At 37.1% G+C, this 17,761-nt stretch overlaps 1 protein-coding gene across 1 annotated transcript in view; it reads left to right on the top strand.

Annotated features, from left to right (window-relative positions):
- The window catches only part of LOC140162546 (kinesin-like protein KIF28P), a 72,492-nt gene that overhangs the window by 46,073 nt on the left and 8,658 nt on the right, over positions 1–17,761 (top strand). The window contains exons 5-19 of the mRNA XM_072185797.1: positions 1,117–1,234; positions 5,263–5,374; positions 6,421–6,528; positions 7,514–7,647; positions 8,090–8,160; positions 9,129–9,189; positions 9,757–9,915; positions 10,950–11,065; positions 11,732–11,846; positions 12,188–12,251; positions 13,446–13,574; positions 14,672–14,844; positions 15,518–15,666; positions 16,577–16,714; positions 17,130–17,351. Coding sequence (XP_072041898.1) covers positions 1,117–1,234; positions 5,263–5,374; positions 6,421–6,528; positions 7,514–7,647; positions 8,090–8,160; positions 9,129–9,189; positions 9,757–9,915; positions 10,950–11,065; positions 11,732–11,846; positions 12,188–12,251; positions 13,446–13,574; positions 14,672–14,844; positions 15,518–15,666; positions 16,577–16,714; positions 17,130–17,351 — 1,869 coding nt within the window. The remainder of the gene's footprint in view (positions 1–1,116; positions 1,235–5,262; positions 5,375–6,420; positions 6,529–7,513; positions 7,648–8,089; positions 8,161–9,128; positions 9,190–9,756; positions 9,916–10,949; positions 11,066–11,731; positions 11,847–12,187; positions 12,252–13,445; positions 13,575–14,671; positions 14,845–15,517; positions 15,667–16,576; positions 16,715–17,129; positions 17,352–17,761) is intronic.

The raw sequence follows: 17,761 nt of genomic DNA on the forward strand, positions 1-17,761 counted from the left end.
ATTTACTTTGTCTTGATTAGTATGTGCAATATTTATATTATATTTGTCTTTGTAATTAATATGAGCCAGTGATGAAGCATAATAAATAAATAAATCAATCTTATAGTAGAAGGTTTTCTTGGGTTAGACCTCCAAGGTGGAACAACAAGAACATGTTATACCTTCAGAGTGAGATGCAGAAGTGAAAGTAAATTGAGATTAAAGATAGGGAGGAACAACATCTTTAAGAAAATTAAAAAGTCATAAGAAAAAACTATTCCATAATTGATTGAAATTTTCCATTGGAGAACAGTTGTATGGATGGCATTGGATGCATGGTACATTATCAGGGACGGATTTAAGCAGTGGCCCGGTGGCCCTGCGCCAGTGGATTTTGTGCAGGGCCAGTAAACTTCCAACAGTGCTGACCTGACGGGCCACTAGATATTTGAGCCTGATATAACTCATAATCAGTAATGGACATAATTTGACACAGTTTTTATTTATAGTTAATAATTTTTAGTCTATTTATTCTTATTCTTATACATGAGCAAAAAAACTTTCCCCACCTATGAATGAATTTTTTTTAAATCTTGCTGTGAAAAAAATTGCCCCAACCCCAACTTCCTTACCACCTCTTGAAGTCTAATAATGGTGCATCCCTAAGAAAGGAAGGACACACAAAAGTAACAAAAAAATGGTGTTTGGTACTCTTAAGGGCGCATTGTAACACACTTTTTGCAGTAGAACATATTGAAAAAGCTGGGCCAGTAAATTTATTGCAGGGCCAGTAGATTTACCATTTTACTGGCCCAAAGGGCCAGTAGAAAACTAAAACCTAAATCTGTCCCTAATTACAATCTTCATGTTTCTGTCAAAAGGTGGTATCGTTGAAACATACATATTTTAGTGGAAAATGGGGTATTGTTGAAGCACAAAGATACAGTAAAACTACTAAAAAGAGAGTTCTTCACCTGAAAGTTTTGCAAAATGAGTTGCAATAAGGAGTGTTTTCAAAGTTCAGCATTACCTGCTAGTACATGTTTATGGAGTGTGGATACTGATGATATCAAGCAAATGTGTTAATACATGTTTAATGTTGGTTCCTTTCTCTCTCTCTTGTTCTTTTAAATTCAGGTATTTGTAAGCATGTTGGAAATCTACAATGAACAGGTACGAGATCTTCTCAACCCCAGCAGCTTTAAAGTGAAAGGAGGTCTGAAAGTTAGGGAACACCCTCAGAAAGGATTTTATGGTAGGTACAAATACTTAACCTATGTGTTAACTTAAGGAGGATATTTAAATCTGTAGTTTAAGAACTCTACGATTAGCAGGTACGAGATCTTTTCAACCGAAGCAGCTTCAAAGTGAAAGCTGGTAACATCCTCAGAAGGATTTTATGGTAGGTACAAATACTTATGCGTTAACTTAAGGAGGAATTTTCAGTCTCTAGTATACAAAATCTACAATCAGCAGGTATGAGATCTTCTCTAGGTGTACCACATATCAGGCCTGAGATTTTTGTAGTTAACTTGTACTAGAATTGGGGTGCTAGCCTTGACATTTATGTCTTTAAATGAAGAAGGAAGAGAAGAAGAAGCAACCCAAAGATCACAAATATGCCCTGCAAAAAATAAGCAGGTGGCCCGTAGGCCAAAATAGCAGGGGGGGGGGCACCACTGGTGCAAGAAATCTACCATAAGCAGGTTGAAATCTTTTCAAGCCAAACAGTTTTAAAGTCCTCAGAAGGACAGATATTTACAGGTTTGTGAATGAATTGACCTTATTTTGACCCCATTTTAATTTTAATTAAAGTCCAAATTTTCATGCCTTATAAAGTCAGTCTTGGAATGTGGGACAGTGGATCATCTTTCCGGAGGTTTCTCTAAGTAGCCACTGGGACAGGAGCTCAATTTTCAAGATTTCTAGAATAAAAATATCATCACACTTATAAAATATAGGTATCTGCTTCATGTTTTGTAACTGCACCCAATACAAGTGTTAGTCCGGTGGCAGAGCAAGGTTAGATGGTTTTGCCAGTTAAAGTAGTTTTCTTTGCTAATTATTACTCTTTCAGTGGTACAAAATAAGATTTTGGGGGATGTAAAATGGTAACCCTTGGGCAATTAGAAATATTCAAGATGGCCGCTATGGATACTAAAATTAAGTTTGGTTATTCACTAGCGGTACCATAATAAATGATAACTTAAAGTATTTTGTGTAAATTATTTTCCTTTTGGATGCTTTAAATATAAACTATATACAGTTTTAAACATGACATTCTACGCAATTCAAAATGGCCGCTGTTAAACGTCATAAGCAAAAACCATTAGTTTCAAGGTAAAGTTCTTTTGCCAGATTTTGTTTACAATAATTAATGTACACCCTGGTATTAAGCAGATCCAGTTTGACATTTTACTTCCTTAAAATCGCATAAAAATTCCAAGATGGCCACCACCGAAATGAAAGGTAGAAATATAACACATTTTGGAAGACTTTTTGCAGGGAGTGTATTGAGTGACAGCTCGGGGTTAACAGCTTTCCGTTTGGTGATATCTGAACTGATATCCCAACTTGTACCAATCATTCCTGAGCTGAGCGCCTCCAATTCCTTGACGACTAATATCAACAGCGCCTGCAACTGCAGCCGAAATTCTTGAAGTGTAGGACCGATCATTATAGCAACATGTAACCCGGTAGTCAAACCAATGGTTTATAATCATCTTTGAATCTCTGAGTAAGACACCCAATGCCACTTGAAGATCCATTGCTTGCTTTTGCACAGGACTTTGTTGCCTATCAGTAAAGCTGACAAGGACTTCTTCAACTTCGGCGAGGAAATTGTAGCATGTCAGATACTGATTATGCAGCCTAATCCTCGTCGATAGGGATATTGTAGTGTGACTTTACAATGGGAATGTTTTTGCACTCTCGTACTATCTGTTTGGCTACTCTTTGGACTGCCTATAACAGTTTCATTATAACTTCACATTTCACGTGCGTTAACAACAAACAACGTTGCAACGGAATACGATAATACTAGAATAACTTTGTGATGAAAGAACTAGAAGCTCTTCGGCAAAGTTTGTTTGGAGTTCTTTATTGAGTCACCTACGATCAGCACGAGTTAATGTGATTTCCAAATGTGTGCAGCATTCCTGATACAATTCAGCAGGTTTCCAATGTGACTCTTATCACCAGATAGGACATCTACAGCATGTTTTAGAAATTCATCAGTTGCATCTTCTTCAGATGCTGCAACATCACAGCGTGTATTGCTTTTGTCACTAAAAACAGTAGAATAATAAAGTTTGTTTGCTGGTTTTATTTCTTCTTTAGCCTGGAACACTCACTGAATTGAAACACAATCATCTGTTCTTCCTTCAGGCACAGGGTCTCTGTGATTCCTAATTCCCATCGCGTGAAGATCACTCACAGAGATTTCTAAACATTCTCTGATTTCATTTGCCTAGCTATTACCACGATCGCGCGTTTTGCTATCAGATACTCAAATTTTGGCATAACGTTCATGTGTAGATATGTACATAATGCAATCTTCCATCTGTCTGGATGCTTTGAATCTTTTGGAGTTCACACACTTCCCCACATTAGTATTCCTGGAAGTCAAAGTGGGGGGAAGATCAACGTAGTCGTTTGGCAGACTGGGTAGAGCCATCTTCTACATAATTGCCAATATTAGTTTTGCGTGATCATTTTTCAGGCTGACATAAGCTGACATACATGTACAAATCATACTCATAATCTTGCCTGCATTGATTATTGTTTGTATACGTGCTGGCCCATTGTTCAGAGAGCAACGATGAGCATTATTACATTCGTTCCCGTATCGGTATGTGAAGATAAATTGAAACAAATACATACTGTTTCAATTTTTTTAAAATGACTGAAGAAAATTTGCTGTCTTTTTTCTGCGCACGTTGGAATGTTTTCTCGCTGTATAATATAGGCCAGTTTGTCATTTTCAAAACTCAACCTTAGTCCATACAAATGTGGGCTATTACTCAAATTACTCCCTTGGAACAGTAATCATTATATCTTCACACTCCTTAAAAGTGTACTTTCAAAGAGTGTCATACAATTATAGCTACAATTCTCAGGTATTTGTGTTAAAGAACATATTTCAAGATGACAATATATACACATGTAATGATTGTTAATTCAATTGGTGTATTCTATTGCTAAAAATGGTCTGAAAGACAGGTAAAACTTTATGCAAATGGTTAAGAATGATTAAATTAATAACAAGAAACGTATGAGTATGATATGTTATGCAAACCATTCAATATGTTGAGAAAAGACAGTTACCTATTATGAGCATACATTACACAACTCACGGGACGCCATCATGCAATTTGGGATCACTGAAGCGTGCCAATTCATAATCTACGTGCATATATTACATATTGAGCCCTCACTACCATTAATACGCACTACATACGCTATAATTATTTGTTTTGTTACCAAAAAAAAAAAATTTGAATGCTATTTAAGAGTTACGTGTCGGCCATTCTGAATATCTCGAATTGCCCAAGGGTAACAATTTCACACCCCTTAGAATCTTATCCTACACCACTCAAAGATCATTTATCAGCCAAAAAACTAACTTTAACTGCCCAAAACACTATAATTATTTGGTATGATACCATTTGCCACTAAAACACCATTTGAATGCTATTTCAGAGTTACGAATCGGCCATTTTGAATATCTCGGATTGCCCAAGGGTGACAATTTTACACCCCTTAGAATCTTATCCTACACCACTCAAAGATCATTTATCAGCAAAAAAATAAACTTTAACTACCCAGAACAGTATTTGGTATGATACCTTTTGTCAATAAAACACCAATTGAATGCTATTTTAGAGATACGTGGCGGCCATCTTGAATATCTCGGATTGCCCAAGGGTGATAATTTCACACCCCTTAGAATCTTATTCTACACCACTCAAAGATCATTTATCAGCTAAAAACAAACTTTAACTGCCCAAAACACAATAGTTATTTGGTATGATACCTTTTGTCACTAAAACACCATTTGAATGTTATTTCAGAGATACGTGGCGGCCATCTTGAATATCTCGGACGATTTTACATCCCACGGAATATTTTTCTACACCACTCAAAGATCAATAACCAGCAAAAAAACAAACTTTAACTGGCAAAACCATCTAACCCCCAAAATTTGGTGTTTGCAGCCGGACTATGTATATGCACACAATTATGTTGCCTGTGTCTAACTTTTACCTTTTCTTTTTCTTTCAGTTGAAACTCAAGCCAAATTTCCAGTCCAGAGTTACCCAGATATCAATAGTAAAATTAATGAGGGAACACGGAACAGGACCATTGCTTCTACTAATATGAATGCTACTAGCAGGTACATATTGACCAGGGGTGTACTCTAACTTTTTTGGCCACTATCCAGTCGGGCAGATAACTCATAAAAGTTATCAGCCTGACAGAAATTGTACACGTCCGACATATACTTAGAGCCACACTCAACAGTAATATTAATGAAGCACAATTTGCAAACATCTAACATACTGACAGTGTTGCTTTGGGTCTGTATTTATTGATACATGGGAAAAGAAACATATTTATTTTCTGAGCTTATTTCACTGTCCATGACGATTCACACACATTTTCAGTCATCAGGCCTGTGCGCATATTTATTGGGAGGGTGTGGGATTTCCAAAATATGGGTCTTTTTCAAATGAAAAAGTGCACTTATTCCAATTTTTTGCAAAAGGTGAACATAAACCCACTAAATATTGCCTTTTTTGACTTTCTGAACACTTGATCACCAAATTACTCATCTCAGGGCTACAAATTTGGTGAGAATCAGTTCTCACAACGATTCTCCTAAATTTTGTTTGGGAGAATTAACATTGATTTTCCTAAATTCATATTTATTCAACATACAGTATTACTTTGATTCTCTTGATTCATGATTTTGATTCACACAAAATTTGACAAAATTACACCACTATTAATTTTTTGTTAGGCCTACATTGTCTGATATTAGGCCAAAAAAAAAAAGGTTTGTCTCAAAGCTCACGAGAAATTTAAAAACAAATGCGAAATCGATTTTTTTTTTTTTTTTTTTTTATTCGGACTTTTTTCATGGTATTTGGGGAAAAAAATCTGATTTTCGCCGATTTTTTCTGGAAAAAACTAAAAAAAGATTTTTTTTTGAAATAAAAAAAATTTCCGCATTTGTTTTTTGTCAAATCGTGGGATTTTACAAACACGCGCGCAAGCTTTGAGACGAACCTTTTTTTTTTTTTGGCCTTACATGAAATAGAAAGTGAAATGAACTGAAACTGATTGCAAAATTTCAAACAAACTGTTGTGTGTCTACAATATTTGATTGATATTTTCAAGCTGTAATATGTCATTGGTTTTGTTTTATTTGCATTCCAGTCGAGCACATACCATAGTCTCCATAGAGTTTGTACAGAAAGGCAAGAATGAGAGAGGACAGATGATGACAAAAACTTCTATAATTAACTTGGTTGATTTGGCAGGAAGGTAAGCTGTACATAGGACTTGTTTTGGCACCACGATATAAACATGCAATTTTCATTAAATCCACATCTATCACACATCAATAACAATGGTTGCTAGGTCCCATAAGCCACTTGTGCCATCATATATTTAAGCAACGTGGTATTTGCCCTGGTCTTAAAGCATTAAAACTGAAACAATGTTTGTTTGTTTGTTTAAACAGTTGCTCCCTGTCTTGTCTTGTCTTGTCTCATGTTCTCAAACGGGCATCGGTCTATAGTCACCAGGGAGTGAACCGTTTTGCCGCAATAGGTCAAAGTCTGTACTTCCATTAGTATAAACAAGATTATCGGCTGTCTGACATTTCATAATGAATTTTCAATGTTTCATGTTTGCACAGCTTTAATTGTAGAACATAAACAACATTCTAAGTTCTACATACCTAAATCAACCAATATTTAAGAGGGGGGATGGTCCATGCAATAAATCCATATGTTTCTGACCAAATTTCAGGTCATATATTGACTATTTTAGCATTAAAAATTATAAAATATATGCTTGTGTTTGTCCAGTTTCATGTCATATTAGACCATTTTGGGTTCAAAATGACAAAAATATTTTTACTATTCACATATTTTGTACCAAAAAATTTATTCTGGTAGTGAAAGATGCTACTTCTTGGATTTTACACCAACCACCATACCTGCAATATCAGAAATTTATGCTACTGCTAATTTCTGTGGTGTCAAATTTGATTTGGATTGACTCCCAGCACACTCTGTTACCGAGTTGTGCTAGTTTGACTCAGAATAGAGTGTGCTGGGAGTCATTCTGAGTCAGATTTTGTTCCTGCAAATGTAAGAGTGAAGGTGATGACAGTTCATAGATTATTATTCATATTTTATTCTGTTATCAGTGAGCGTGTTGACAGCACAGGTACGACTGGAGACCGACTAAAAGTAGGAGCATAATTTCATGAATATTCATATTTTATTTATTCTGTTATCAGTGAGCGTGTTGACAGCACAGGTGCGACTGGAGATCGACTAAAAGAAGGAGCAGCGATAAATTTGTCTCTGTCTTCACTAGGAAATGTTATTAAAGCTCTAGCAGATATGAGTTCAGGCAAGAAAGGTGTAAGAGGTAAGAAATAAAAACTGATTTAAAAGTGAGTGTCCAAGATTTTCATGGTGTTATAAGTCCTTAGATTATACAAAGTACAACTTGAGGCCAGAATATGCAGTACTCCAAACAAGGCCAACTTAACTTAACTTAACCTAACTGAATGCTCATCACTGAGTCAAAACTGGACTCATCTCAAATCACATAACCTTACTGTCAAAATTCACAGATTTAATTTAAATGATATTAATAAAAGATAAATATAAGTAACTACTCGATGTTCATGCTCATAGAATTACCTGAATTTTTAATTGATCAGCCCTGTTGTCATTGTGGAAAAGTGATTGGTTCTAACAGTGCATAATGAGCACAGGAGCCAATGGTATTGCATAAAGTATCTTGTAATTTTTGTAAGTATTTTTGACTTATTATACCACAATCTGTGTTTTCTTGTTTTACACAGTGCCTTACAGAGATTCAAAGCTGACAATGTTGTTAAAAAATGCTTTGGGTGGAAACAGCAAGACTATTATGGTAAGATTATTAGACTCTTATAATTTTACTTTAAGTGACACTACGGTATCCCTACCAAACACATAAGAGATGTTGTGCAAGCAGGAAAGTCAATTTCAGAAACCATATTGTGGGATAGGCTTTTATGATGGTAATTCATAACAATTAGTTAATTTTTTTGTGGGTCCGCCGTGGGACAAGTTTAGACCTGTCAAGCTTTCGTCAGGAGTAGCCCTGACTTCTTCAGGACAAAGTACCCAAGCATTAGACATAATAGACCGCCCCTTGCGTACTGATGACTCTAAAAAGAGCTGTTCACTGAATACTGCCCCTTGTGAACAAGCAAACCTTGCCTATCTGCTAATGTGAAAGTTTTTGGTGGCTCTAAGATTAGTAGATAGCTGTGAGGTCTGCTTGTTCACTGTCTCATACTTAGGTACTTTGTCCTGATGAAAGCTTGACAGTTCTAAGCTTGTCAGACGTCAAACCCGCTAAAAACATTATGGAAGCACATGATTTATTATTACCGGGGTCAATTATTTCTGAATGTGGCTTTAAACAGACTATGGCACTTGCTGGAGAACTTATTTTTCAAAGATTTGATGATCATTTTCCAGAATTTACAGTAGAAATAGCTGCAGGAAATTCAATTTTCTGCTAATCATGTTTTGCAGCTAATCGTAATTTATTCTTTCCATCGATTTGGCCACGGAAGATTTTTGTCCTTACCCTTTACCAAGATTTGAACATTGGATCCATGCGTATCTAGCAAGCATTCTAACCAATGTGAGCTTTCAAGTAAACCAATGGCATGAACTGTAGTATACTGTATAGGCCCAAGGATCTAAATCATATTGCTGCTACTTCTCTTGTGACATAAAATTTCATGAACTTCAGTGAGAGACCTAACTGAAAGAGAAGTTATAAAATGAGGTTGCTTATCTTGTGAATATAAGTACATTAATAATGTTTGGAATTTTTGTTTTTAGATTGCTGCAATCAGTCCAGCTGATGTCAATTATGAAGAAACACTGTCTACACTAAGATATGGTAAGGGCTTGGGAAAGAAAACATGTTCTTTTGAAATAAGCGAACAAAACACACAGGTTTTCAGTGACCTATATGCAGCTGACATGATGCTTGGGGCATAAATCTATGACAGGATCATTATAACTAACTAAATAAGTGTTTAATTCAGAGTCCACAATTCTGAAAAGTTCTTAAACAAAACCACATTTTTAGATACCCAGTAGAAAGGATCGATCAACATCATTCAGTCAGTGTATTGATTGAATGATGAACGAATGAATCATTCCTATCTATCAGGAACTAGTCAGTCAGTCAGTATGTCATCCAATCAGTAAATTGGTCAATCAATCATCATCATCATCTTGGCATCCGTCTGTCTCTAAGTCACTCTGATGTTTGGCTGCATCGCCTGCTGTGGCTATGCAGTCCAATTCTTGAACGACAAATCCTCTTACATTTGCTGCAAGTGAAAACAACTTATTGCGATGGCGGAGCTGACACTGAGCCCTGCCATCTTGGTCAATCAATCAATCAATCAATAATCACTCAATCACTCAATCAATCAATTCCTTTCTCTCACCTCTATAGCTGACCGAGCCAAAGCCATCAAGACTAAAGCAGTGGTCAATGAGAGCCCGACAGAGAAGTTGATCAGAGAATTGAAGGAAGAGAATGCAAGGTTACAGGCTGAACTACAGAAAGGTGGAGGGGGACAGGCTGCCGTTATCCAAGGCATTGCTGAAGAAGGTAACATAATCTTGTCAGAAATTTACCTTTTTGGTAAATCCCATCATTCCTTGCGGTTAGACCCAAGATGTCATCGTTACTGCGCATTGCAAGTCGGTGTGACATCAAATGATGAAATTTCGGGTCTAACCACGAGGAATTATGGGATTTACAGAAAAGGTCAATTGAATGTAAAAGTATAATCATGTTATTGTGTGAAATTGGGAGCTTGCAGTCACAGAGGGGGGGGAATGTAGTCAAACACTTGTCCTAATGTGCATGTTCATTTTACCCCACTGCACATACTATTTGAATCACATGCAAACATAGATAATAGTGTTGCCTCAATACCCATCCCCACCAATCAATGTTGGGAGAACATGTGTTGATGATGAGCATATTGTGCATCCAATAGTGGATGAGGGTGGAAGGGGGACCATTTCCATTTTAGACCTGAAAGTGTTCAACCAATTTGTTCTGAGATTTTGTTCTCACTTCAGGTAGAATGCAGCAGAGATATCTTAAAGCCATAAAATATGATTTCCTTCAAATTTTTACAAAATTAAAATTTTGTTATTCTTTACCCAAATTATTTGAATTTGTTTACCATATATAGATCTGAAATTGGTTTCTATATATTCTGTCGGTCCGTGTCACGTCACTTCTGGTTGATGATGCGAATCACGGTCGAGTGAAAACAAGTCCTTGATTAGATTTTTGTTGATGATTTCTGGCATTGGTGTTGTGTAATTTTCGATCGCAAATAGTCAGTGGAATCAAACAACTGTTTCTAAGTCTACAGAGTGGAAGAAACTTACAGGATTTACCGTGTATATACTGACAAACTTAAAATTAAATTCCATGGTTGAGTGCTTTTTTTCCGGAATTGAATGTCACTCCAACAACATCGCTATGTAGCCTCCTTCACAGCCGGTTTCTATCGTTCATATAACAAACCGTGAGTCACATGCAGTTTGGGCCCGAGACTAGAGATAGCTCGGATGTTGGACCGACAGAATAACTGTATTTTATATAATAACATTTTTGAATTTCAGAGGTTGAAGAAATGAAGAGGGAACTTGAAGGAAGATTACAACAAAACCAAGCTGAAATGGACCAAATGAAACAATCATGGGAACAGAGGCTGAAAGAAGTACAAACATCTCAACAGGTAAAACTAATCAATCTTTTGATCAATCAATCAATCAATCAGTCAATCAGTAGAATAAAATGAATCATTTCATGCAACAAGTAAAACTACCTGTGCCCTGTATTGATAATGTAGTTGAAGTTGAAAGAAATTAAGTTAGTCTTTAATTTAGTCTTGTTTTAATGCATGCGATTGTTGTTGGCACTATACTGCTTACTTACCTTGCATTGCCTTGAGCCCCTCCCCAAAATCACAGACGGTCAGTACATTTCAGGTTGTCAGTAACTCTTTAGTCCCAGTATGCCACTGAACACAGGGGTGTCATTCAAGTAACATACTTGACAAGAACATTCACAGGTGAAATCATGTTTTTTGTGTGTAAATTCACAAGTTTATGCTCCTCAGTCTCCCTATTCTGAAATCTGGCTACTCCGCTGCACCTGTATAAAAGTTTTGCCGTCTAACGCCGGGGGTATCATTGACTTAATTAACAAGAACACTTGTCAGTGAAATCATGTTTTTTTTGTTGGTACATCACAAATTTGTGCTTCTCAGTCCCCTATTCTGAAATCTACTGCAACGTATACAAGTTTTGGCAGTTTGTTGTGACAGTGGATCACATTGGAGATATTTAATACTAATTTTCTATTCTTACAACCAAGCATTTTATACACTTTATCTTGACAGGAAGAACTAGAGAAGGAGAGGAAGAAAAGAGAAGAAATGAAAGTAATACCACATTTCTGGAATTTAAACGAGGACCCTGCTCTGACTGGCATGGTTGTACACTTTGCTCCACCTGGTGAGTAACTGGGAAACTCAAACCCTGCACCTTTGTTACTGAGCAGAAATAATATACTTTAAAGAACGGGCAATGCTTAGTGAATGATATACCTGCTCTAAGTTTGAATATCATCATAATAGGGTGTTGCAATAGCTCAAATTGCAAGTACTTTTCGGAAAAATTCAACTTGTACAGTATCATAATGCTTTGTAGAAAATCATGAAGTTGCGAGGAACGTATATACAGCTACAACATTGTAACAATTAAACCATTCCATTGTTAGATACCACACTAGATCTCACTGTTGATGAAATAAAGCAATATACTGATTTGTTTGTTTATTCCTGTGTTTTGATCAGGTGTTACTAGGGTTGGAAACAACAAAGCAGATCCACAACCAGAAATACTCCTATCAGGACTAACGTAAGTCTCTGTTGCAGTCAACTTGAAAATATCATTTTTATTAATACATACTGATTAGTATACACCATTCCTATATGAAGTGCCTTACTCAATTCGCCAAGTGCAGGTAAAGACCAGGGCAAAAACAGCATTGCATTTCAAAAATGTGATAATGTTGTCCTCTATAGCAAGTCATGACAGGCCCCAGCACTATGTACAAACTGCCTATACTGATTTGGAGGGTGTTGAGTAAAAAATTAGCCCTTTGGTAGTCATGCCCATATTTTAGGTGTGGATTTGGGGGCGCGAGTCCCCCAGGTAAAAGCAGGGGGCGCAAAAAAGAAGGGGCGACAGAAGATGAATTAATAAAAAAAAGGGGGAAAATAGGGCCATGCACCGCTCGAGGAGATTGGGTGAAATTGGGGGTGTAACACCTCTAATGCTTTAATATTAATATTTGAAAAATTTTGGAGCAAAATATTTGCTACTAACAACCCCCCCCACACACACACACACACCCCTTCCCGACTTGTGTATTAAGCGGGGACACTCACGTTACATTGTGTGTTTTAATCGACACACCGGGGACAAAATGGCGATTTCAAAAACATTTTTGATGGAATAATTGACCATTTGGGGTCATGACCCCACACCTGTGTAGTGTCCCCGGTTTTTTTATTGCATTTTAAAGCTTTTTAGCCATAGGGGATGCAGGTGGTATAGTCTCTACAACCGGGGACGTCCCCGGTTGGCAGATGTCCCCGGTTGTGTAGTTAAACACACGAAAATGTCCCCGGAAGTGAGCATTTTCAGGCGCACCCCCACACACACACACACACACACCCACACACACACACACACACACTTATTAGATTCAGGAGCACTATCTTGGCTAGAAAAGAAATTGGGTCAACCTTTTTGTGATGTTGCTGCATGAACGTTATTAGTGGAAGATTGGGAAGCCTCTTTTTCCAAAAGGCTGCTCTGGTACCTTCAGCTCGTGCACTTGGTTCAATTTCTTCTAGACCTATTACTAAAAAAAATGATTTGACAATTAAATATTTTGGATTGAAGTATACTTTACCTTAATTCCTGACAAAAAAATATAAAAAAGTAAAATTATCAAAACAGATTTCTTATCATTTAGAACGGGTACAGAATACAAATATGTCATTTTTTAAAGCTTTATATGCATTTTTATTTTCATATTGGCAGTATTCAACCGGAACATGCTGTAGTAACCAATCGTAAGGGACAGATTGTTGTTAAACCATGTCCTAATGCAAAGGTACTAATTAATGGAAATGAACTCACAGACAGAGTAGAACTACATCATAATGATAGGTGAGTAATGTAAGTCATGGGTACAAGACAAGTAACATGCAGTATTGACCAATCTTACGGGTCTGGTCATTCTTAAACCATGTCCTAATGCAAAAATTCTTGTTATCGGAAAGGAAATCACAGACAGGCTAGAACTACATCATTTTGATAGGTGAGTAGTGTATATATGCTACCATATATGGGAAATTTGGTTACAAAGCAGGCACATTGTGTAGCAATCATAAAGGACTGGTCATTGTTGAACCATGTCCTAATGCAAAGGTACTCATTAATGGAAATGAACTCACAGAGTAGAAGTACATTATAATGATAGGTGAGTAGTGTTTGCTACCATATATGGAAGTCATGGTCATAAGGGGTGTATCCTTCGTGTAAGAGAATACCACTGGCAAACAAATCCAGGCAGTAAACATGCAGTAACCAATCATAAGGGACTGGTCATTATTAAACCATGTCCTAATGCAAAGGTACTCATTAATGGAAATGAACTCACAGACAGAGTAGAACTACATCATAATGATAGGTGAGTAGTGTATACTACCATATGTAGCAGTCATGGTTACAAGGCATGCAATTCGCTGGTGTAGTGTACTCGTATGTTAGAATTCGACTTTTGCTAGGTCAATTGGCTCATGCTTTCTTTGCTATGAACCACTGATTGAAATGATCACAACACAAAGCCTATGGCATATCATGATTCGGAACAGGTGTACGATGAGCCCAGGCTTGAACCTGGGTTACTAACATTTTTTTAGTTACAAGGCAGCAGTAACATGTAGCAGTAACCAATAATTAGGGACTGGTCATTGTTAAACCATGTCCTAATGCGAGATAACCATGAAAGTCATGATTACAAGGCACGCAGTAGTAACACTACTACATTAGGGACTGGTCATAATTAAACCATATCCTAATGCAGAAGACAGCCTGAAAATATATTTTCTGATGGTATAAATAACTTTTTTTTGTAGAGTAAATTGGTGGGGGGGGATGAGGCTGTGAAGAAAAAAAACCTTTTCAATAAATGAATGGCCTTTTTATGTTTTACTCATTTATTTGTTTTATTTGTTAACATCATTTGGTTGTTTTCCTTTCAGGATAATGTTTGGATCCAGACATTTATACGTATTCCATCATCCACAAGATCTGGCCAAGAATCCCGCTAAAGCAAAGCTAGAAGCAGAGAAACCAACATATGACTCCGCTCAGCAAGAAATAGCAGCAAATTCAGGGTTTGCTGCATTTGGCAAAGGGACTGATAAGTCTAAAGGTTAGTCAGGGGTGAGGGTAGAGAGACATTGGGATGGGAGGGAGGGAGTGGGAGGTTAAAGAAAGTGAAAAGGGGAATTGAAACCCTCTGCAAGAAATGGTGCCCCTAGCAAGAAATCGGGATATAATGCATTTCAGAAAGGGACAGATAAGTCCCTTAAGTTAGTAAGAGATGAGATGGGAGAACAATTTGGATTTTGAGACCATTCATTATGCAGCCATTACTCCTTTTTGTCAGATCTCACTAGGCCCAAATGATGACAAACAAGCCTTCTGTGACCTTGTTCTATGCATCATACCTAACTTTAAATGACATATAAAAACAGTCCCAACAAATTTAGAATGGACAAATATTGTTGCATAACAAAGTACTTTTTATATGTTTTTACATTTTGGTGACATTAATTAGAAAATAAGGATATCTTGCCCAGTGCTTAGACTAAAAATCGGGACCCGTTACATTAATACTTGTTTTTACGAGTGTTATAAATGTAAAGGTTAGTTAGGGGAGAGAGGGAGAGAAAAAGAGAGATGGAAAAGAGAAAGAAAATTTGGGAAGGGAGGGAAGGAGGAGAGAAAAGAAAGTGACAGAAAAAAAGGCATGATAACAAAGGGGAAAATTTGATGAAAAATATACCTCAAATTCTGAAATATTGTTTTAAATCCCATTGCAGATGATCTCTTACTCCAAGAAGCTCTGATTGAACTAATGCCCATGGTTAGTGAAGCCAATGCAATGAGTGAAGAGCTGAAGAAGAGAGTGAGGTTTGAGATAGCGCTGATATCACCACAATCTAGAGGTCTTAAACATGGCAGGACTGAGGTAAGATTGGATACTTAGATAATAGAGGTATTGATTTTAGCCGCTGGTGTGCATCCATCATCTCATATTACACAGGTGACACCATTATTTTAAGTAGAACAATAAGGCGAAGCAAAATTGTTTTGCACCAGAAATAATGGTGTCCCCTATTATGAGACGGTAGATACACAACAGCGGCTAAAAACAGTACCTTTATTCTCATTCTTAAACAGTTCAATTCAAATAAAATATTAATCATAAGTATACTGAATTTTGATCAAATTAAATCCTACATTTTAAAAGGAATTACCTAGGGCATAGAATCGATCAGTCGCTTGTTGCTATGCGCTTCAGATTGGTTCAAATACCTTGTAAGGGTATCACATTGCCACTCGTGTGTTATATCATGTCATATAACACGGCTAAGAACCAATAAAATTGCATGAACTTTCTCACATGTTTAACCCTTACTGAACCAGATCTTACTAAATCTCACTATGAAAACCACTGCTTGTGCACGCATTGCACATGACTTGATGACGCAATCAGCCTAAGTCATATACCCAGGGCCAACGTCACCTGTGTGGCTACATGCTGGGGATCTTTTGCGTGGCATGCGAGGGGTCCAAGGTTTGAATCCGGGTTGAAGTGACTTCTTTCTTCATCTTCTTTCCCTTCCGATATCAAAAACCCTTGTGTTCAGTTGGGGTTATGAATTTCCTATAAATAGAGGTATTACCTTGAGCCTCTGTCTTTCATCTATAATCTCATATAACATGGCGAGTTTGGCCTAATATCTCACAAAGTGAAGAGTATACAAACTTCTACCAAGCAAACCAGTAATTTGAACTTTATTTTAAGTTTATCGCTCAGATTTTGGTAGTTGAAATCATTTGATAACATCATTTTCCTTGTTACATGTTTCATATAGGTGGCAGTACTAATGCGTAACATTGACAATGACAATGAGTTCTTGTGGAATCGTAACAAGTTTTTAAATCGCAAGTATCTGATGCAGGAGATGTACCAGAATTTTGTGGACGGAGATAAAGATTGGGACAAGGAAAAAGTGAGTATAGTGACATTGATAAAATACCAATCCTCACTGTAGATGCAAATAACAAGGAATCAATGAGACTTATAAAAAATTATGAAATTTTCCTAATGCTCTGCATGCTGGCCATAGGCTTCAACATAAAAAGTCTAGTTTTGAGATATTTTCTCAAAATATCGAGAGCTATCTCAAGAACCACTGAACCAATGCTAGGCTTGTTTGTACTCATTTTAATGCAGTTTTAATGCTGATTCCATATATGGTCATAATTATGTACAATTCTGAAATTTTTCAATTTTCAAAAACAATTTGAAACTTGTCGTCTGCAGTCAACACCTGCAAGCAGAGGGTTAATTCCCATCAAAGTATCCTGTTTCCCCATGTATTATGGTTGGTTCCTCTCATTAATTGTGTTTTTGATATCTTTCAGGACAAGGATCCCTTTTGGGAGCCTCCAGATACAGAAGTCCTCATCGGTTGTGTACATGTCTACCTTCAAAGTTTAGCATACCTCATTGAGATTGAAGAACTCCTTGGTGTAACAGACTATAGGGGGATGGAACAGGGTCTTGTGAAGATTGACATCTTCCCATGTGCTGATGATGGCTCGGAACTACAAGATGAAGATTTTGTGGATGACCCCAAAGAATTGGTATGTCTGGTGTGTGTGTGTGGGGTGTGGGGGTAAGATGGGGGCATGCTTTGGGTTTACTTTACACCAAAGACTTAAGATTAGCATAACTCGTTGAGATTGAAGAACCCCTATAAGCATCACAGACTATAGGGGGATGGAACAGGGTCTTGTGAAGATTGACATCTTCCCATGCGCTGACGATGGCTCGGAACTACAAGATGAAGATTTTGTGGATGATTCCAAAGAATTGGTATGTCTAGTTTGTGGGTGGGGGTGTGTGTGTGGGTGGGGGAGGGTGAGGTGAGATGGGGGCATGCTTTAGGTTTACTTTACACCAAGGACTTAAGCTTAGATGGGGCATGCTTTGGGTTTACTTTACATCAAAGACTTAAGATTAGCATAACTCATTGAGATAGAAGAACTCCTTG

The sequence above is a fragment of the Amphiura filiformis genome, chromosome 10 (genome assembly GCF_039555335.1).
Source record: "Amphiura filiformis chromosome 10, Afil_fr2py, whole genome shotgun sequence".
Lineage (NCBI taxonomy): Eukaryota > Metazoa > Echinodermata > Ophiuroidea > Amphilepidida > Amphiuridae > Amphiura > Amphiura filiformis.